The sequence below is a fragment of the Helobdella robusta genome (assembly GCF_000326865.2).
Source record: "Helobdella robusta unplaced genomic scaffold HELROscaffold_73, whole genome shotgun sequence".
Classification (NCBI taxonomy): Eukaryota; Metazoa; Annelida; class Clitellata; order Rhynchobdellida; family Glossiphoniidae; genus Helobdella; species Helobdella robusta.
In genome coordinates, this window is record NW_008705415.1 from 241,558 (window position 1) to 261,557 (window position 20,000).

The 20,000-nt window shown below is 31.3% G+C and overlaps 7 protein-coding genes across 7 annotated transcripts in view; 5 read left to right on the plus strand and 2 right to left on the minus strand.

The window, feature by feature from the left end:
• Positions 1-4,796, minus strand: part of HELRODRAFT_181594 (hypothetical protein) — a gene marked incomplete at both ends in the record, with an annotated part of 7,569 nt that extends 2,773 nt beyond the window's left edge. The window contains 10 exons of the mRNA XM_009031386.1: positions 79-203; positions 397-464; positions 1,146-1,249; positions 1,499-1,576; positions 1,775-1,873; positions 2,290-2,384; positions 2,659-2,783; positions 2,971-3,092; positions 3,334-3,411; positions 4,266-4,796. Of these exons, the coding sequence (XP_009029634.1) occupies positions 79-203; positions 397-464; positions 1,146-1,249; positions 1,499-1,576; positions 1,775-1,873; positions 2,290-2,384; positions 2,659-2,783; positions 2,971-3,092; positions 3,334-3,411; positions 4,266-4,796 (1,425 nt within the window). The remainder of the gene's footprint in view (positions 1-78; positions 204-396; positions 465-1,145; positions 1,250-1,498; positions 1,577-1,774; positions 1,874-2,289; positions 2,385-2,658; positions 2,784-2,970; positions 3,093-3,333; positions 3,412-4,265) is intronic.
• Positions 4,797-5,544: 748 nt separating this feature from the next.
• Positions 5,545-7,087, minus strand: HELRODRAFT_181595 (hypothetical protein; the record flags this gene model as incomplete). Its single annotated transcript, XM_009031387.1, has 4 exons — positions 5,545-5,672; positions 5,919-6,108; positions 6,308-6,422; positions 6,657-7,087. The coding sequence occupies 4 exons, from the start codon at positions 7,085-7,087 to the stop codon at positions 5,545-5,547; spliced, it is 864 nt and encodes a 287-aa protein (XP_009029635.1).
• Positions 7,088-8,110: 1,023 nt separating this feature from the next.
• Positions 8,111-11,106, plus strand: HELRODRAFT_103856 (hypothetical protein). Its single transcript, XM_009031388.1, has 8 exons — positions 8,111-8,180; positions 8,566-8,647; positions 9,059-9,156; positions 9,371-9,511; positions 9,658-9,773; positions 9,904-9,962; positions 10,115-10,266; positions 10,584-11,106. The coding sequence occupies exons 1-8, from the start codon at positions 8,122-8,124 to the stop codon at positions 10,723-10,725; spliced, it is 849 nt and encodes a 282-aa protein (XP_009029636.1). The 5' UTR covers positions 8,111-8,121; the 3' UTR covers positions 10,726-11,106.
• A 73-nt stretch (positions 11,107-11,179) lies between these two features.
• Positions 11,180-11,878, plus strand: HELRODRAFT_89692 (hypothetical protein; the record flags this gene model as incomplete). Its single annotated transcript, XM_009031359.1, has 3 exons — positions 11,180-11,271; positions 11,540-11,587; positions 11,785-11,878. The coding sequence occupies 3 exons, from the start codon at positions 11,180-11,182 to the stop codon at positions 11,876-11,878; spliced, it is 234 nt and encodes a 77-aa protein (XP_009029607.1).
• A 457-nt stretch (positions 11,879-12,335) lies between these two features.
• HELRODRAFT_194308 (hypothetical protein) lies at positions 12,336-16,135 on the plus strand. The gene is made up of 12 exons (XM_009031389.1): positions 12,336-12,424; positions 12,601-12,687; positions 12,951-13,035; positions 13,326-13,360; positions 13,480-13,553; positions 13,670-13,750; positions 13,843-13,878; positions 14,025-14,168; positions 14,370-14,489; positions 14,761-14,863; positions 15,114-15,230; positions 15,402-16,135. The coding sequence occupies exons 1-12, from the start codon at positions 12,386-12,388 to the stop codon at positions 16,074-16,076; spliced, it is 1,596 nt and encodes a 531-aa protein (XP_009029637.1). The 5' UTR covers positions 12,336-12,385; the 3' UTR covers positions 16,077-16,135.
• A 109-nt stretch (positions 16,136-16,244) lies between these two features.
• HELRODRAFT_89732 (hypothetical protein) lies at positions 16,245-18,654 on the plus strand (the record flags this gene model as incomplete). The annotated part of the gene is made up of 8 exons (XM_009031366.1): positions 16,245-16,434; positions 16,802-16,923; positions 17,033-17,153; positions 17,233-17,355; positions 17,494-17,595; positions 18,026-18,183; positions 18,291-18,399; positions 18,494-18,654. The coding sequence occupies 8 exons, from the start codon at positions 16,245-16,247 to the stop codon at positions 18,652-18,654; spliced, it is 1,086 nt and encodes a 361-aa protein (XP_009029614.1).
• A 629-nt stretch (positions 18,655-19,283) lies between these two features.
• HELRODRAFT_103862 (hypothetical protein) overlaps positions 19,284-20,000 on the plus strand; it is an 8,317-nt gene continuing 7,600 nt past the window's right edge. Inside the window, exons 1-2 of the mRNA XM_009031390.1 lie at positions 19,284-19,414; positions 19,877-19,963. Coding sequence (XP_009029638.1) covers positions 19,409-19,414; positions 19,877-19,963 — 93 coding nt within the window. The 5' untranslated portion in view covers positions 19,284-19,408. The remainder of the gene's footprint in view (positions 19,415-19,876; positions 19,964-20,000) is intronic.

The following is a 20,000-nucleotide window of genomic DNA, read 5'->3' on the forward strand; positions in this document are numbered from 1 at the left end:
CACACACACATACACACACACACACACTTACTCACATGCACACACACACATACACACACACACACTTACTACACAGACCTGCATATCGTCAACAAAGAGCACGGAATAGACATTCTCCAAGCAGTCAGTTCCTTTTTTGAATTCTGAATATGTATTTTCCGACCACCAATTGTTTTGTTTGCCCTCAAAATCGTAGGCGGAGCCTTAATTATAAATAAATTAATAAATTGGGATAATAACTTGAATGGATAAATGTGATTGGTTAGATTTTCTTTGAGTTTTTTTGCGGGTAAATGGTTGATCTATGTTATGAAACTAAATGAACGGATGTGATTGGTTAGAATTTGTTATTAGTTCCATGAATAAATGAATAAATTATGTTAATGGTATTATTACCTTGTATATCAAACACGTGGAAGATTTCATGGGCTATTGTTGTACCCAAAGAACCATAGTTTATGTATCTATGGATGGGTGGTTACGATTGGCGGACAAGTTTTACATATTTATTGGTGGATGAATGTGATTGGTTGGAGTTTCATTTTGAATTTATGAACGAATGAACATGAATGGTTAAAATTCTTATCTACCCGTAAAATAATTGGCTGATATTTATGTTCTATTTATAGATGCGCGAATGTAATTGGCTAGAGTTTATGGATGGATGACCAACATCTTCGTCATCATCAACATCATCATCGTCATCACCTTCATTAACATCATTATCATCATCATCATCATCAGAAATCAACCTGTAACCATCATCTGTATAATGAGGGGATTGGAAGAGACCCGCGGGAAAACCTAAAAAATTATTATTATTATTATTATTGCATACAAACATGCATACATACATACATACATACATACTTACATACAAACATACATACATACATGCATGCATACATGCATGTATGTATGCATGCATACTTACCTACACTGTTCTCAAATATAGAGTAATATGCGTTTCTGTCTAAGGCGTTTATTTGCATTCTAGCGAGAAAAAAATACAATTATCATCATTCAATTACTTGTAATTATTATTGTCATTAATTATTTTATTATTATTTTATGTGTTCTATTCATATGTCGTCGAACAGCTTGGTTTTAATGGAATGAATGAATAGATGAACGAATGAACTGACGACTCCTGCAAGTTCAACTCGTAAGTCTCTTGATTCTCGCGTCTCCGGTTCCTCTTCAGTTCCAGAATGTTCTCAAAATGCGAAGTATTCTCCCATATATGTACCTTTTTACGCAAATTTGAGTGTATTTTGGGGTATTTTTTGTCTCAAATTAAGCGTATATATACTTTATATTGTATAATATATGTATATTATATTTTTTACAATATTCTATAAATTCTTGCGAATTTATACCAACATATATATATATTATATATATATATATATATATATTATTTTTTATATTATAGATTATTGTTATTATTGTTATTATTGTTGTTAATGTTGTTGTTGTTGTTATTATAGATACAGACGTGTTGGAAATGCTTATTCAATGTAGTCTCATTCAGGATGAAATCATTGGCTCCCACGACAAACTGGAGGTTATTCAACTGAAGAGGAATTATATTATTTGTTATAAAATAATTATTATTATAATTATTATTACTATTATTATTTTGTTATTATTTAGTTGTATTATTCTTTTATTGTAAGTACATTATTTTCGGTATATAATCCAAAATGGCTACCGGAAACAACCCACAAGTGGACGACTTTAGGTTAAACAAAATGGCCACCGGAAGTCTTACCTTTTCCTGAGCCCGCCATCTTGTTTCATTGTCCATCCAGTTGTTCTTATCGAGGGTCAGATTGTAGATGTCTACAATCTCTAAAATCATCTCTTTAACCTATGATGGTAGTTATAATATTATTTCATTGTTTTGTTCTACTATGTATTTTCATTAGTATGTCTGTGTGTGTGTTTGTATGTGTGTGTGTGTGTATCTGTTTGTTCAAGAGTGTGTTTGTGTGTGTTTTGGTGGAAGTATGTGTGTGTGGTGTGTGTCTGTGTATTTGTATGTTCAAGTGTGTATACGTGTGTGTTTTGGTGAAAGTAAATTTGTGTGTGTGTGTGATGTGTGTTTGTGTATAGTATATTATATATCTGTTTTGGTGTACTTTTTGTATAAGGCATAATGATACAAAAACATACATGCACGTGTATAAACATGTGTATGTGTGTATAAAGGGTAATAATAATAATAATAATAATAATAATAATATTAATAATAATAATAATAGAAGAAGAAGCAGGCGTTAGTACCACTTGAATCGCTCTTTCAATTCGGCCGTCTCCGTGCCTGACGTATTCTGAACCAACAACTTCTTCGAAATGGAACTTCGTCAACTCCACGCAATCTAAGTTTTTTGGTCGTTACTCATTCTTTCGTTTTTTTATTCATTCATTCATTCGTTCGTTCATTCGTCCATCCGTCCATCCGTCCATCCGTCCATCCATCCTTCCATCCATCCATCCATCCATCCACCCACCCATCCATCCATTCCTTCATTCATTTATTCATTCATTCATTTATTCATTCATTCATTCATTCATCCATCCATACATCCATCCATCCATTCATTCATTCATTTATCCATCCATCCATCCATTCATCCATCCATTCATTCATACCTCTATACTTTCCTCTCCTAAGTTTGATTAACTCATCGTAGGTTTCCCGGATGTCGAGATTGGCCTGGAGCATTGGAACGAAGAGCTGGAACATCAGCTGCCATCCTAGATAGTCATCCTTCGTTCTACAGCAATAACAACAACAATAAGTTTATGCTGTTATTGTTGTTATTGTTATTAATTATTAAAAAATAGTGTTATTAATGTTGTAGTAGTAGCTGTAGTAGTAGCTGTAGTAGCAGTGGTAGTGGTAGTAAAAGTAGTAGTAGTAGTAGTAGTAGTAGTAGTAGTTATGGTAGTAGTACCACTGACTTGTTATCAGTATCCATCCATAGTTTGGATACGTTCAAAAAGTAATTGTAATCGTCGATAGCGATTAGTGTTGAGAGATTGATGGAAGGTGAGAAGGATGAGAAAAACTTCATCCAAGAATCCTGGGCATTAATTTTTTATTCATTCATTCATTTATCCATTCATTCGTTCGTTCGTTCGTTCGTTCGTTCATTCATTCATTCATTCATTCATTCATTCATTCATTCATTCATTCATTCATTCATTCATTCATTCATTCATTCATTCATTCATTCATTCATTCATTCATTCATTCATTCGTTCGTTCATCCATTCATTCGTTCATCCATCCATCCATTCATTCATTCGTTCATTCATTCTTACGTTATTCATAATGGTGATACTCTCGATAATTTGCGAGACATTCTGTATGACAGGCTCAACATCTTCAGTACTTTGAAACTGAATAACAACAATTATAATAATAATAAAATAATAATAATAATATTAATATTAATAATATAACTAACAATAATAATAATAATTATTATTATAATATAACTAAAAATAATAATATAACTAATAATAATAATAATATAACAAATAATAATAATAATAAAAATATAACTAATACTAATATAACTAATAATAATAATAATAATATAACTAATATTAATAATAAATATTACTTCGGCCAATTTTTGCTCAAATTTTATCAGATTTTCCGCTGTTCTTCTGTTCTGTCCCCTGCTTCTTTTATTATTATTATTATTGTTTTTGTTGTTATTATTATTATTATTATTATTAGTAGTAGTAGTAGTAGTAGAAGTAGTAGAAGTAGTAGTAGTAGTATTTTCGGTTGTATTTCTAGCTTCCATGCTTTCATATGTGCTTTCATCAATTTGACTGTTGGTTATGATGTTGTTGTTGTTGTTGTTGTTGCTGCTGCTGCTGCTGCTATTTATATTTTTTCCATCATCACCATCATCATCATCATCGTCATCATCATCATCGTTACCATCTCTATTCTCATCATGAGTGTCATAATCAACACCGTCGTCGTCATCATCATCATCACCCTCAGTATCGTCACTGTTTTCATTATTACTATTATTATTGTTGTTGTTGTTGTCGTTGTTGTTGTTGTTATAGTTGATGTTGTTTGTTTGGTAGCTATATTCGATATCTCTCCGATGTCTTTGTTGATGTTGTTGTTGATGTTGTTGTTGATGATATTGTTGTTGATTTTTATGATGTTGTTTCACTTTTCTACTACTTTTCCTTTGTCTCTCCCTGCTCTCTCTGACATATCTAACAATTTTCATTATCAGTTCCCTATAGGCCGACATCACTGCCATCGGCTTTGTGATGTTGTTGTTGCTGTTGTTGTTGTTCTTGCTGTCGCTGTTGCTGTTGTTGTTGATGTTGTTGTTGTTGATGTTAGTAAGGTTTTTATCATTGTCGTTAATGTAATTAGTGTCATTGCCATTGTTGTTGTTGTTGTTGTTGTTAAAAATAATGTAATCAGTATTATTGTTGTTATTATTACTATTATTATTATCGTTGTTGTTGTTGTTGTTGTTGTTGTTGGCTTCAGTAGTTACGTCCGTCGAGTTGTACACAACATCCTTTGTTGTATTATCATGAATTGAGTAGTTATTGTTACTATTAATATTATTATTAATGTTATTATTATTATTATCTTCATCATTAATACCATTATTATTGTTGTTATTGTTGTTGTTGTTGTTATTGTTGTTGTTGTTTTTGTTTTTATGGTCTAGTTTGCTGTAAGTATTATTATTTTCATCGTAGGTGCTCTTTATGAACTCGCCAGAATTGTCCATTTCATCATCATTATTATTATTATCATTATCATTTTTATTATTATTATTGTTATTTTTATTATTATTATTATTATTATTATTATTGTTATTATTATTATTACTTTTATGATGGTGATTGTGATGGATGAACTTGTAAAAGGAAGACGGTAATGGCAGTGTGGCCGGACTCAACTTTTACACAAAATTTTATAACAAAACAATTATAGTTGTCATAATTATATAAATTATTATTATTAATATTATGGTGGTAAAAGTAGTAGTAGTAGTGGTAGAAGTAGTGGTAGTAGTAGTGGTAGTAGTAGTAGTGGTAGTGGTAGTAGTAGTAGTATGGTATGGTATGGTATGGTATGGTATGGTATGGTATGGTATGGTATGGTATGGTATGGTATGGTATGGTATGGTATGGTATGGTATGGTATGGTATGGTATGGAGAATTTATATAGTAGGTAGTAGTAGTAGTAGGTAGTAGTAGTAGTAGTAGTAGTAGTAGTGGTAGTAGTAGTAGTAGTAGTAGTAGTAGTAGTGGTAGTAGTAGTAGTAGTAGTAGTAGTAGTAGTAGTGGTAGTAGTAGTAGTAAGTAGTAGTATTAGTAGTAGTAGCTGTAGTAGTAGTAGTAGTAGTAGTGGTAGTAGTAGTAGTAGTAGCTGTAGTAGTAGTAGTTGTTGTTGTATAAAGTATAAAATTGTATCAAATCAAACGCAATAAATAATAATAACAAGTATTATTATCATAATTAAAGGTTAAAGGTTAATTAACCATGATTATGTTGGTATCTTTGACCAAAGCTTGTTTTGTGATGGCCATAGAGAACAGTGCTTGCAAGTCAAGCTCAATAATTAGCAGAGTCAGCATCCTTTGAACGTTTATTTCTTTGTCTGTATGTTTGTTTGTATGTTTTATTTCTTCATCTGTATGTTTGTTTGTATGTTTTATTTCTTTGTCTGTATATTTGTTTGTATGTTTTATTTCTTTGTCTGTATATTTGTTTGTATGTTTTATTTCATTGTCTATGTGTTTGTTTGTGTGTTTGTACGTGTGTTTGTATCAGTGGATGTGTGTTTGTATGTGGGAATACTGGGATCTACAGCGAGGATGAAGATATTAACGAAACAGCGACAGACCATATTTCAACCAGGTTCCAGCGTGTTTCATCAGGCCGTCAAATTTTTTCAACTTCGTTTTGTTTCCCAGAGTGCAAGTATCGTAAAACTGTTTCATCTTTCTGACCGCAGAGTCGGGGTTGGTTCGGTGATTGTCGGCAATATCCGACCGAATGACCGTTTCGATTATTCGTTTCGTCTGGTTTATGGCCTGTGAAAAATCGGTTCATCGTTTATTGGAACATTTCTTCACTCACTCATTTTCTCATTCATTCACAACTAAAATATTCCTATCAGTTCTTTCTCATCGTCGTCATCACAACCATCATCATCATCATCATCATCATCATCATCATCATCATCATCATCATCATCATCATCATCATCATTATCATCACATGTCACGTGACCATGTCATCGAGCCCGATGGATCCTTTTCCTTCCGGAATTTTGTTTTCAGCAAGGAATCGACCGCATGAATATTTCCAGAAGTCGTCGCAGGGGTGTGCGCTGAAGTCCATGCGTCTGAACAAATCCGCGTATCTATTTTCTCTCGTCTTCTTTGACTCTTGTCTAAATGAATGGATAGATAGATTGATGAATGAATAAATGAATGGATGAACGAATGAATGAATGGATGATGAATTCATAAATGAAAGAATACTTTAAAGTATGGATGGATGGATGGATGACCGAACGAACGAACAATGAACGAACGAACTGACAAACAGACAAAGAAATGATATACCAATTCCAAACCTAGACGAGCCTGTATTCTGGCAAAACTGCTTTTTCTCACCCCTCTTCTCAACCGGTCTTGCATCGCCAACCGTCATCGACAAATTTTTCATCTGGTAGGAACTAAGAACCACAATCAAACCCGTGACTACGGCTAAGAGGAAGAAGATCAAAATGGCAAAGATGACTTCTCGGCTGCGTAGTTCGATAATGGGGCCCGTTGGGGGCGGGGTTCTAGGACGGTCAATTATTTCGGCAGTTTTAAATTTTGTTTTGCTGTTGTTTAGTGCGTTTGTGCTGCTGCTGCTGTTGTTGTTGATGTTATTGTTGATGTTATTAGTATCATTGTTGTTATTATTACTATTGTTGCTAGTAGTGCTGCCAGAGATCCCGGCGGTTACAGCTTCGTTAGCGATGACTGTTGTTGTTGTTGTTGTTTCTTTGCTTCTCATTTTTATCTATCTCAATTGAAAATTTAAAATAAATTTACAAAATAAAATTTTTATGTTAGAATAAAAGAATAATAAAAATATTATATTCATAAATATAATTAATTATTCTTATAATTTGAATAAAAGACTCCAAGATAGTTAAGCCCAATGCTAGTGACGCTTATCACTAGAAATGTTTGGCAAAAGTTCGAAACTAACGAATGTATGTATGTATGTATGTATGTATGTATGTATGTATGTATGTATGTATGTATGTATGTATGTATGTATGTATGTATGTATGTATGTATGTATGTATGTATGTATGTATATGTATATATATATATATATATATATATATATATATATATATATATGTACGTATGTACGTATGTATGTATGTATGCTTGTACAGTTAGCGTTGATCAAATCGTCCAATTGTTATTACAGTTAATATAGAAAATAATAAAGTCATTTCCTTTGGGAATTTGACGCTGAACAAACATTAGTCAGATGATGAGGAGGAGGATGATGAAGAAGAAGATGATGATGAGAATGATGGAGATGATGATGATTATGGTTATTGTGATGGCGTGTCTCTGTTTATTATTATAATTCTAATAGATGAATATGTAATTCTTTCTTTCTCCCTCTCTCTCTCTCTCTCTCTCTCTCTCTCTCTCTCTCTCTCTTTTCTCTCTCTCTCTTACTTTTTCTCTTTCTTTTTAAATCTCTATCATACATTCTAAATATAAGCATACAGATTCGGATTCAAACACACACTCACACCACAAAAATACATCACTAATACACTACTAATACAATACTAATACACATGTATACGTACACACAAACAGGCATGCATACACTCATAAATTTATGAAAAGAGTTACATACCTTGTTTTATCAATACTGAATTTTCGTTAAAAAAAAACTTTTTGTAGAGTTTCATTATTATTACCAATGTTACTTGCAAAGATATGCAAATGTTTTATTTTAAAAGTGAAGTATCAGTTGTCGTTTCTTTGTCATATAAACCGTAAACTGGCGATAAAATGGCTGGTATCCTAGATGAATTAAATCAGGGAGGGTTTTCGTTTGAAAACTGTAGAAGGTGAAATTTTATTTTTATTAAAAATTATTGTTTTAAATTGTTGTTTTAAATTTTGACCAAAAAATTTTCTTCTTTTTTCAAGTTTTATTTGTTTGCAAGTCATCCTCCCAATCCAATCAAAATCAAATTTATTTTAATTTTGTAATTACAATTAAAATTACTAATTTATCTAATAATTATTAATCTAAATTACCTTGGGGACAGTATTAAAACCTATCATCATCATCAAGCATCTTTCTGATGGATTCATATCATAACATGAGAGACAAATGTTTTGTCACAAAGTTTTGTGTCCCTTTTTTTATAAAAATATATTTAGAAAATCAATAAAATTTAATCATTGAATTAAATTTAAATTATACTTGTTGGTTACTTCACTTGACAGGAATGCAGTTTTGGCAAAGCAGGGCTTCAAGCACCCAAAGGCCACTAAAACAGGCACAACTATTGCTGGAGTTGTCTTTAAAGTAAATTTTGGCTTCATTAATTATTTATAAAATATAATGATTTATATTATTTATTATTTTTTTTTAAATTGTAACAGAGGTATTTGATTCCTAATTAGACATGAACTTGCAAATTACATTTAATGATTTAATTTAATGTTAATCAGTTTAATTTTTATTTTTTACTGGTTCTTATGTGTCATTTTATCTTGCTTTTTAATTCATTTATGTTAATTTTTAGATAAAATTATATTTATTTAGATATTTAGTGAATTTTCAAAAATTTTTTAGTTTAGTTTGATATTCTTGCTTTGACTAGAAAATTTTATTGTAAAATTTAATATTTCCACTTAATTAAGTAGATTGTTAAGATTTCCTTAATTCAATTTAATATGTTTATCTTAATTTGGGAATTTTGCTTCAAAAATTTAGGATGGTGTGGTCCTAGGAGCTGACACAAGAGCCACAAGTGACACCATTGTGGCTGATAAAAATTGTTCAAAGATTCATCGCATTGCTGACAATATCTAGTAATAATTTTTTGGTATTTTTTCTTTGGTTTTGATTTTGTTTGGTGGGTGGTATTGTACATTTTCACCTCCTGAATTAATGAATGAATGAATGAGTGCATGGTTGAATGAATGGATAAATTAATGTATTTATGGAAAGATAGATGAATGAATAAATAGATGAAAGAATGATTAAGTGGATGAATTGATGAAAGAAAAATCAAAATATGAACAGTTGTTGTGGTGCTGGTACGGCAGCTGACACAGACAGAACTACAAAAATGATTGAGAGCAACATGGAGCTGATTAGGCTGAATACTGGTCGGACGCCTCGAGTCGTTGCTGCCAACAGGATGATTAGGCAGTTTCTTTTTAGGTGATTAGTTTTGCCATTTATTAGGTGTGTAATTAGTGTAATGAATTAGTGATTAAGGATGTAGCTACTGTGATAAATTAGTGGCAGAAAATATAATTAGTGTGCTACGTTAGCGATTAGCGAAATATTTTCTTTGCTATTTTTAGATATAGTGGCCACATAAGTGCGGCCCTTGTACTTGGGGGCGTGGACGTGACAGGGCCCCACCTATTATCAATTCACCCCCATGGCAGTTCCACGTCACTACCTTACGTCACTATGGGTTAGTTGTTGGGCTGGTTGGAGATGGACAGGTTTTTGTTGTGTGTTTGTGTGTGTGTGTCTGTCTGTCTGTCTAAGTAATTTAGTGTAGAAGTTTCATCCTTTTCATAGTTGTCTTATTTTTCTTCTAGGTTCTGGATCTTTGGCTGCAATGGCAGTCTTTGAGAGCAGATACAAAATAAACATGGAGGTGATTTGACGTCATCGTCCTTATTATTATTAAAATTATTATAATAAAATAATTGATGAAAATTATAGTTAATATGATCGTCATAATTATTTATTTTGCCTAGTTTTATTCTGATTTTGATCTGTGGTTTTTTTTTTACACCCACAAAATAGCGTCAGGAGGCGATGCAGTTAGTGCACGATGCCATAGCAGCGGGTATCTTCAATGACCTTGGCTCTGGTTCAAATGTTGACCTTTGCGTAATTACCAAAGAGAAGACAGAGTACCTGAGACCATTTAATGTGGCCACTAAGAAGGGAGTGAGGTTAGTGTGTGGGGCGTGAATTTGGTCGTGATGATGACGGTTATGTTGTAATTATGATGTTAATTCTGTTAATTATTATTTAATTTATTTTATAACGTTTTCACCGTTAAATTCTGAACATTACTTTTTGTTGAATGCTTGAAAATAATGCATGTTGTCAATGTGTATGTTAAATTTTTTATTAAAACAATCATTTGAATAATTTTGTTTCTTTTTCTAGTGTATTCTATTCAACGAAATAGCAATATTTAATTTATATTTCTATATTATTTTCTAGCTGATTAATTATATTAATTTCCATCGATATATTCCTCCAGGCAAGGTGACTACACATACAAGAAAGGTACAACAGTTGTTCTCTCTGAGACTGTTGAATACATCGAGGAGGATACAATGGGAACTGAAGTTGATACGCCGTGCAGAGTTCAAGAGCAGACGCAGATGATGGTCACATCATAATTTGTAGAAGCTCTAATTCGGAAACGTCCTAATTTAATAGTGGTTTCGTTTGTCTATTCCTGAGATGGCTGATTTGTCAAGATTGTGATAACTGTGACTAACTATATTTAGTGCTAGCTTAGTGGTGAAGAGTTTCGTAAAATGACTTTATTCTATTTTTTAATGATTTGTTTCTCAAAGATTACGTATTGGAGTGATCTAGCGTTTGGAAGGTGCGTTAGAACGGGCATAAGTTATTTCGAACGTGAGAATTATTTGTAAACGGCAACATTGTTTTGGCTTAACGGTCGTTTTTCAAAACGGCAACACTAGTATTTATTGCATTATGATAATACAAATTATAAAGTAAACAGGGCCGAAAGTTCAATAAAATCGTCCGTTAATTTAACTTTTTGAGTCATTAAATTTTAAAAAATTAATTTATTCAGTAATTTGATTTAATTAATCTTTAAAAATGGCGTACTGGGCGCTTTTGGGCTTCACTTTGTTCTGGGCGGTCGTGGGGGGTGTCGTTCCCTGGTTTATCCCGAAAGGACCTAATCGAGGGTTAGTCTTAAAATTTTAAGGATAAAATTTATAAACGGGGTACTTCTTCTTTCTCACGCCTCATTCTTTCAGGACATTTGCGACCATCGACCTCCACAAAACCTGATCTTTAACTCTGTGTGTAGTACTGTAATAGTAATTGTACATGAATTTTATATTTTAATAAATAATAAGGAATATGTATGTCAATTACTGTTTATTTAATGTTTATTTAATTTTAAATATACTACAAAAAAGTTGAATTTCATTTTTTTTTATAAATACACAGAATTATTCAAACCATGCTGGTTGAAACAGCTGTCTGCTGTTATCTATTGTAAGTTTTTTAACCATTTACTCATTTTTTTCAGAATCCTATCATCATATAACAATTGTCAATAATTGGATTAAATTTAAATAATAAATTTTCAATTACTATTTTCAATATCACTTCACTACAGCCACTAAAATTAATTGAAATTTTTAAGATTTATAGATATAATTATAATTTCTTATACTTTTCCACTTTTCTAGTTGGCTCTGTACATGGCTCATGCAACTGCACCCACTAATTGGACCCCAGCTAACTACTGACACACTCAAAATTATGAAAGAAGAATGGAAATGAATTATAATTTTTTATGAAAATAATATTACTATAGTGACAATATGCTTACATGTGTGATTATTTGTTAATATTTGTGATGCTTCTATGTGTAGAAAAACATTTACTAGATAAGTGTGGGTGATACTTCTTTTCAACTTATCTACTATTTATGTATAGTTTAAATATGTATGTATACATAAGTGTGTGTGTATGTGTGTGTTGTGGTGTCAGCATTGCAATTAAAGTAGTCAAATTTAAGTTTGCAAATGGAGTCCTAATTTTTCGGTACTTTAACTTGTATTTTCTTACGGCCTGCAATTTATTTCTAGTTAATTTTACGTTTATTGAAGTGAAATAAAAAAATCCGATGGAGAGTCAATTGTATGTATAGCGAGTATAAAAATTGAATTAGCAACATCGATTTAACTTCGTTTTATTTACATCAAAGTTCACTTTTTTCTGATTAAAAGTGATACTCATTAAAATTTGATAGAAATCATAATTTAATTTGTTTTAATAATTAAAATAATGAATGCCCCCACTAAAATTGATGTCCCGGATTTAATAGTTTGAATATATTTTGTTTTTAATTCACTTTAATTAAATGAATCAAACGCATAAATATGATATTACGTTTACACCTTTTACTTTACATGTTTCAGCAAAAAAATTTTTAATTTTTTCAAGATGTTATTTAATAAAAATTGAAATATAATCTAGCTAACATAAAACGAAATGTTTAGGGAACAGTTCATCCATTTTATAGAGAGAACCAGTCGAATTATTGTTCCCTGAAAAATGAAGCCAGGAAGCTGTTCAAACAACAACCTGTATGTATTTTTTTCAATTTAATTTAATTAATTTAAAGAAAAAACTAATTGATATTCTTTCAGTTGTTAATCCAATTAATAGCCTAGCTGTTTCATCTTTAGTATTCTCATTTTAAAATATCTCTCTCTTTCTCTCTCTCTCTCTCTCTCTATCTTTTTTCTCAGTCACATTTTTATCATTTTATTAAAAAATTAATATTCCTTTAAATACTAATTATTATAATTCATGTATTAATAATAATTATATTTTCCATTCTGTCCAGGCTAAAAAAATTTTGCTCTCCTGTGGTATTAACATCATTAGCACTGTTATACTTTTAATGTGGTGCATATCCACAAACAGCATGGGTGAGTTTGCTAGTTAGTCAGTCAGTTAGGATTAATTGCATTAGAAATACATATATATATCTATATGTAATTATTTTGGTGGTAAGATGGTTAAATCACCTGGCCATGCTTTTGCAGTAACAAAGTTTAAATGCAAGAGGATCCCTATGGAATTCATTTCAAATTTTTTGAATTCAGTGTGTGTGTGTGTGTGCGCTTGCGTTGATACATTTAGTAATTAATTAAGAATGAAATAACCTTGGTTTGATATTTTAATTCCTTTAAATTTTCTCAATTAAATTTCCTCTCAGCCCTGACTGCCTACACTTACCTAACGATATTTGACTTCTTCAGGTCATAAAGATACCATTTTTTAATTTAATATTGTTATTTATTTATATCTATTATTATTATTATTGTTTATTATTTTATTTATAAGTATTATTATTATTATTATTATTCTTGTTATTTAGTATGCTGACATGTTTGGTTACAATATGGGTTCAACAACAGCAGCATTCATCTGTGTATTCATTTGGGTCTGTCTTTTTTATTAATATAATTATGTTATAGTTACTTTTATTTTATTATTATTATTACTTGATTATTATCAACTTATTATTTTATAATTTTTTATTCAATATAATTTTCGAAGTTTTGAAAGATTTGAAGTTCTCTTCGTTTTTGCCAGTACAGTTCTAGCTCAGCTCGGTTCATTTTTTATCATTAAAGAAAGGTTATTTAGTTTTTATTCTTTATTTGTTTATTAATATTATCATTATTTATTATTTATTTCGTTATTATTTCACAAAAAAATTGTCCATCCAGTATAGAAAGAGTAGTAGAGCAACCAGACGTTCACACGTTTGTACACATTTTTCCCACAATATTTGTTATCTCCTTTGTACTTTTCCATCACTCCTCTTAACCTTTTCAATTTTTTTTGTATTTTTTCAATTTTTTTTCAATTTCTTTTCTTTCAATTTCGTTATTTCTATCCTTAATTTCAGCGGTCGCCTGCTAATGGGGACGGTATTTGCCCTGGTATTCCACCTCTGCATAGCCTACATGGTCGACAATCCGGCGTTCAATCACGTCATGGATGCTTCGAGTAGTAGCTGGCTGCAAGAGCACGTCACTGATATTAGCGAGAGGTTGCAAGTTGCGGGGTGTTTGTTGTTTCCGCCGTGATGTCGTCATAAAAATCGTCGTCGCGAAATTATGTCACGCGGTCTAATTTAGTTAATTCATTTTTTCATTCATTTATTCGTTCGTTCGTTTATTCATTCACTTGTTCTGTCGTTTTTGCTTCTGTGACGTCATTATCCGCATCATCATCTTCGTCATCACGACAGCATATGTCACGTGGTTCCAGGCCTGTCTAAGATTCTCCTACCTAGAATCAATCCGTTTGTTCTCATCTCATTGGCTGGAGCCCTCGCACTCATCGTCACACACTTCCTCATAGATTTCTAGTTAGTTTTTTTTTAGATTCTATAAATTGATTAATGTATTTTCCTTCTTCTCAGCTTTTCTTTCACTCATTCATTCAGTCTATTTGTTAATTTCATCTCTTACATTCCAATCGTTTTTCTCTCTATCCATTTATTTATTCAGTAGCTCCAATTCGTTGATTTCTCCATTTCTTCATACATTTTTCATTCCTCAAATTCTTCGCTCGTTCATTCATTTATTCATTCATTTATAAACTCTTTCTTTCATTCCACTAATCCCTTTATCACGCAGTTCCTATCATTCGATCGATACGTGGGCTGCCATCTGGATAGCTCTGATGACGTGCGGGACTATGCTACCCATGAGTGTCTATACTGGGAAGATATTGCTACAGGTTTGTATTCATCCCTTCCTTTGTTCATTCATTCTTTTTATAATTATTTTATTTATTCGTTTATTCGTTTGTTTATTCGTTCGTTCGTTCTTTCATTCATTCGTTCGTTCGTTCTTTTATTCATTCGTTCATTCATTCATTCACTCGTTATATCTTTGAATAACGTATAATAATTTAATGTCTCAATTAATTGTATTGTCTGTCTGTCGGTTATCTTCCGAGCAAAGTAATTATACTTGAAATTATGCAGACCACTCCCTCTCACCTGATTGGTCAGTTGGACAAATGTTTGCGTGAAGCCTCGACGCTAGATGGCGTCCTGGAGTTTAGACATGAACATTTCTGGACTGTTGCTTTCGGAAAAATGGTCGTTTTGATTAATTTTTTTTTAAATTTTTGTAAAAAAGCATTTTTCATCGCTTTTATTAATTTCAAAGCTTCAGTTAGTAACAAAAATGATCACAAACTTCATAGCAATCATAAAAGCTTTTCTAATCAATCGATCGATCGATCAACCCACCAACCAACCAACGAACAGGCTGGCTCGGTGCACGTGCGCATCCGTCGGGACGCAGACGAGCAAATGGTTCTCGCCCACGTCTACCAACGTCTCTCAACAATCATCCCACTACTGAACGTTCAAATCTTCAAAGATGATTGGCTGCGAGGTGGAGCTAGCGTTAGCTCCAGCTATTCTTTTGGCCCTGAAGCCAAGTTGCTGCTACTTCAGCAGCAGTCACAGCAGCTACAGCAGCAGCAGATGACGATGATGTCGGATAGGTCACTGGCAATTCCGTCGAATGCTCCGACTCTACCTTCAAATTACTCTGGCATGTTTGTGAGGCCTAATTTAAATTTTGCTCCATCCTCGCCGTTGTACCAGCCACACATGCCGAGTTTTGGTAGCGGTGGCGATGGCGCATTTGCTGCTGGTGGTGGTGGTGGCTCTAATGTTGGCAGTAATAATTGGAAAATTCCAACGAGCTTGTTGCCAAGTGTGGAGAATATTTCTGATAATGATTTCCATCAACATCATCACCATGATCATCAACATCACGACCACCATCATCACCATGAACAACAACAACAACATTGTCAGTTTCATGACAGTTTGAATGTGAATGTCGGCAATGTTGGGAATCCCGTGTGGCAGCAGCAGCAAAACGTTCAAGCACTGTTTGGAGATATCAAGCCTAATATTAGGCAATCGTGAAACTTATACTAGTTGAAATTTTTTGGAATTGTTAATAAATTGTGTCTTGGTTGTCTTAATATAGCAATTTTGTCTTGCTGTTTTAAAGCCGCTGCGTGTAGGTTTGCGTTATTTTTAAAGGCTTACCCATCCATAGTTATTATCTTGTTCACTTTTAAATATTTAAAAATGACCGTGCCGAGCGCAAATGTAAACGTTAACGCGTGCGGTTTCCAGGCAAAAAAAATCGCGAAATTAAATGAGATAAAGGGAACAAAGGCCTCTCTAACTAACAAACAATTATTAGTGTCGACCGGGGTTCCGACATTCGATGCCGTACTTGGTGGCGGATTGGCCGTCGGAACTGTTTTGCTCATTGGTTAGTTTTTAAAAATTTTATGATAATTTTACCTTGGAGTTAGTCCACTTGGACTGACTGCATTGTATTGCTTTGCCAGTTAGTAAGTAAAAAAAGTTTGTTCTGATTAGTAGTTTTTTAATTTTTATCATTTTTTTTTATTTTTGTACCTTTATTAATTATACTAAAATAAATGGAAATACTAAATTTGTCTCGGCAAAATAATTGATACAAGAAAGACTAAACTAAAAAAACTAAAATAATTAGAGTAAAGTTTGTTAAGTTGTTAAAGAAACTAATATTTTATATCATAATTAAATCATAATATTAACATTATTTCAATTTTAATAATAATTTTATTATTCTTTTCAAATATTTTTTGTTTCAGAAGAAGATGATGGGGCTGTATATAGCAGTTTATTAACAAAGTACTTCCTTGCTGAAGGTGTTGCATCTAACCACGAACTTTTTGTTGCTAACTTAGATCATGATCCCCAATATTTTATCAATGTTAGTTTAGACTTTAGAGAGAGTTAAAAGTTAATTCAAACATTTATAATGATTTTTTTAAATGTTTTTCAATCTTTAATGAATGTCCGAATAAATATTGGTTTTGCAGGCCTTGCCAGGCATTTTTGATACTACAGCCATTAGGAACGATAAGCTACCTACTCAGAAGAAAGAAAGTGATGATGAACTGAAGATTGCATGGAGGTATAAAAATATGAGATCTCAGGTTTGTATTCATTATTATTATTATTCTTGCTATTATTACTGCAATATTATTATTAAAATTAATTATTTTTCAACATCAGAAAGGTGTTTCAGATCAGTTTGGCCACTATTTTGATATCTCAAAAAAGATGGATGTTGAGTTACTTGAGAAATGCAAGATAAATTATTTCAAGAATATGGAAATTTCAGAGAACCCAGAGTCAGTTTGTATAACGCTTTTTAAAAATGTTATTATTACTATTTAAAGTACTTTTGTTAAATTAGTGTCAGGGTCTGCAAATTTTTTTTACATTTTAATAATTTTATTTAAATTTTAATAATTTTATTTCATCAGGTCTTCTTCAGCATCGCACATGTGGAACCTAGCAAATGAAGTCAAATCTCTAATTGAAAGTGCAAACTACTCCACAAGTTCCCAAACTAAACACGAAAATATCTTGAGAATATGTAATGATTCAGTATTTTTAATATGATTTTTATAATAAAGTTTGAAATTCTTCTTGTAGTAAATTGTTTTTGGGTATTTTTCTTCAATAATTTTCATGTAAATACATCATTTTTGTTATTTATTTTAAGATGAAAAGTTGAAAATTTCATTTTAATAGATCCTTCTTCAGTATTTTTTGAGTCATATTCAGTAATTTTTACCTATTTAACAAGTATTTTTTGGAAATAAAAGACATTGTTTGTTGTAGCAAATTGCTTTCAAGTAATTTTTCACACAAATTCGGTAATATTCAAGTCTTTTACTGATTTTTGGGCTAATAAGAATACTATTTCTTTTTCCAAGTTGTTGTTTTAACAAGAATTCAGTACTACTGTATAAGTATTCAACTCCTAATTTCAACACTAATTACTATTTTTTGTGAAAAATCAGGCATATCATCATTAGCCTCTCCACTGTGGAACAACGTAGGTGAAGATGAAAAGGATTTCGCATCATCCGTGTGTCGATTCCTACTGTCGTTGCGCCATTTGATGAGAACTTCTTACGCTGTTTGTCTTATCACATTACCCCCTGGGCTCTTTCAAGGAGTTAGTTCGGTCGTTCTTGGCGTTTGCATTGGCTTTTTTCATTTTTATTAACCATTATAATGCGGTTGTTATTTAATAATAGTTATTGTTATTTTTCTTGTTAGAAGTCAACTTATCTGCTGAAAAGATTTGAATATTTGTGTGATACAGTTGTTGGATTGGAATCATTTGCAGGCTCCCCTATTGAAAATGAAGAAAGTTTTAAAGATTATAATGGTGACTTCTAATTTATTTGTTGTTTAAATTTATTTCAAATAATTTATTTTTCGATTATTTTATGTTTTTTCGCTGAAAAAGTTTTTTATTTTAGGTTTGTTTCGCGTAATAAAGCTACCTAGATTGAATTCTCTGCTACCAAATAACGCCGGTGATACTTCTGATTTGGTCTTCAAAGTGAAGAAGAAACGCTTTACTATTGAGGTAAGGTTATTACTTCTTTGTAATTCATTACTTTCATTTGTAAATCTTTGAAAATTTAGTTTTTTTGTGAACCTCTGAATAAAATTTCAATTTTTTTAACTTTCAGAAGTTCAACCTACCACCGTTATTCTCTTCAGAGGAAAACAATCCGTCCTTAAAACAATCAGTTGAACATTCCAAGTCAATATTCACTAGCAGTGCTTCATGTTCAAGCCCCCAATTGGATTTCTAGCTAAATATTTCAAATTTTATATGAATTTATTGATAAAATGTTGAAAAAATAATTTAAAAGTTTATTTTATAATTGTTTCTCGTTGCAAAATCGTGTTAGTTAGGTTCAAAATTTTCTAGCACATGGTCATGTCTTCATTACGTTTAATGGGATGGGATGAAGATATAACATTGTACGTTGAGTGAACATGATTGCAAACTTGTTTAATCGTGTGTGTCTGTATATTGTAATTTTATTCATGATGTGATAGTATATTGGAAACAAATGTGTGCGTATTTGTCGAGCTTAGAATCCTGTGTGTATATATTATGGGTATTAATCGATAAATTTATATACAACAATATTTATAACGTTTATGGTTGTCCATATTTCTGTTTAAAACAACGTCGCCATTTAAAAATCTCGCCGTCTTAATCAATGTTCTTTTAATACCATGGTAATGTTGAAAGATGTTGTTTGCTGAATGAATGAAGCTAATTTTTTTACTAATTTTGCGTTATTTTGTTAATTAATTTTTACCTTTTAATGATAAGAGGTTGTTGTTGTTTTACATGATTCCGGGATTATCCTGTTATGACTGTAAGTTTCATTTGTGATTCATTAGAATGATTAGATAAGATTAGATTAGATTAGAAGATTAGTAATATAAATCAGTTATATTACTATTAGAGCTAATTGGTATTTTTTTATTTTTAGTAGTTTTTTCCTGTTTTTAATTTGATTTTATGATTATAATTAAATATAATATAATATGATGTTTTAATGTTTCAATTATTTGCTATTCCACAAATAAATTTTCTCTCTGATTTTTCATTATTTTTGTGAAATTTTCAACAATTTCATTAAAGATTAAACTACATTACTTAAGTAATAATTATTAATAATATCATTATTATTTAATATTTAGTAATGTAATAATGTAATGAAATAGCCCTAATTAATAACTTTTAATTTATTTATTTTTACAAACTGATTTATATTACTTTAAATTTAACAAAATAATAAAAAATTACTTTACTAATTGTTTTCTTATTTCACCAGGACCAAAATGACAATGTGAAAGTGATTGTAAGGTGTAGGCCACTGAATGAAACTGAAAAATCATCAAATTGTAAAGTTGTAGTCCATGTATGTATAATTTTTTTGTTCTAATGTATTTATTGTT

Coding starts and splice junctions, on each gene's coding strand:
- HELRODRAFT_103856 (XM_009031388.1), top strand. CDS start 8,122: ATGGCTGGTATCCTAGATGAATTAAATCAGGGAGGGTTTTCGTTTGAA. Junction 9,512..9,657: donor ATTAGGCAGTTTCTTTTTAG/GTGATTAGTTTT, acceptor TGCTATTTTTAG/ATATAGTGGCCACATAAGTG. Junction 9,774..9,903: donor ACTACCTTACGTCACTATGG/GTTAGTTGTTGG, acceptor TTTTTCTTCTAG/GTTCTGGATCTTTGGCTGCA.
- HELRODRAFT_194308 (XM_009031389.1), top strand. CDS start 12,386: ATGAATGCCCCCACTAAAATTGATGTCCCGGATTTAATA. Junction 14,169..14,369: donor GTCACTGATATTAGCGAGAG/GTTGCAAGTTGC, acceptor TCATCACGACAG/CATATGTCACGTGGTTCCAG. Junction 14,490..14,760: donor CACTTCCTCATAGATTTCTA/GTTAGTTTTTTT, acceptor TTTATCACGCAG/TTCCTATCATTCGATCGATA.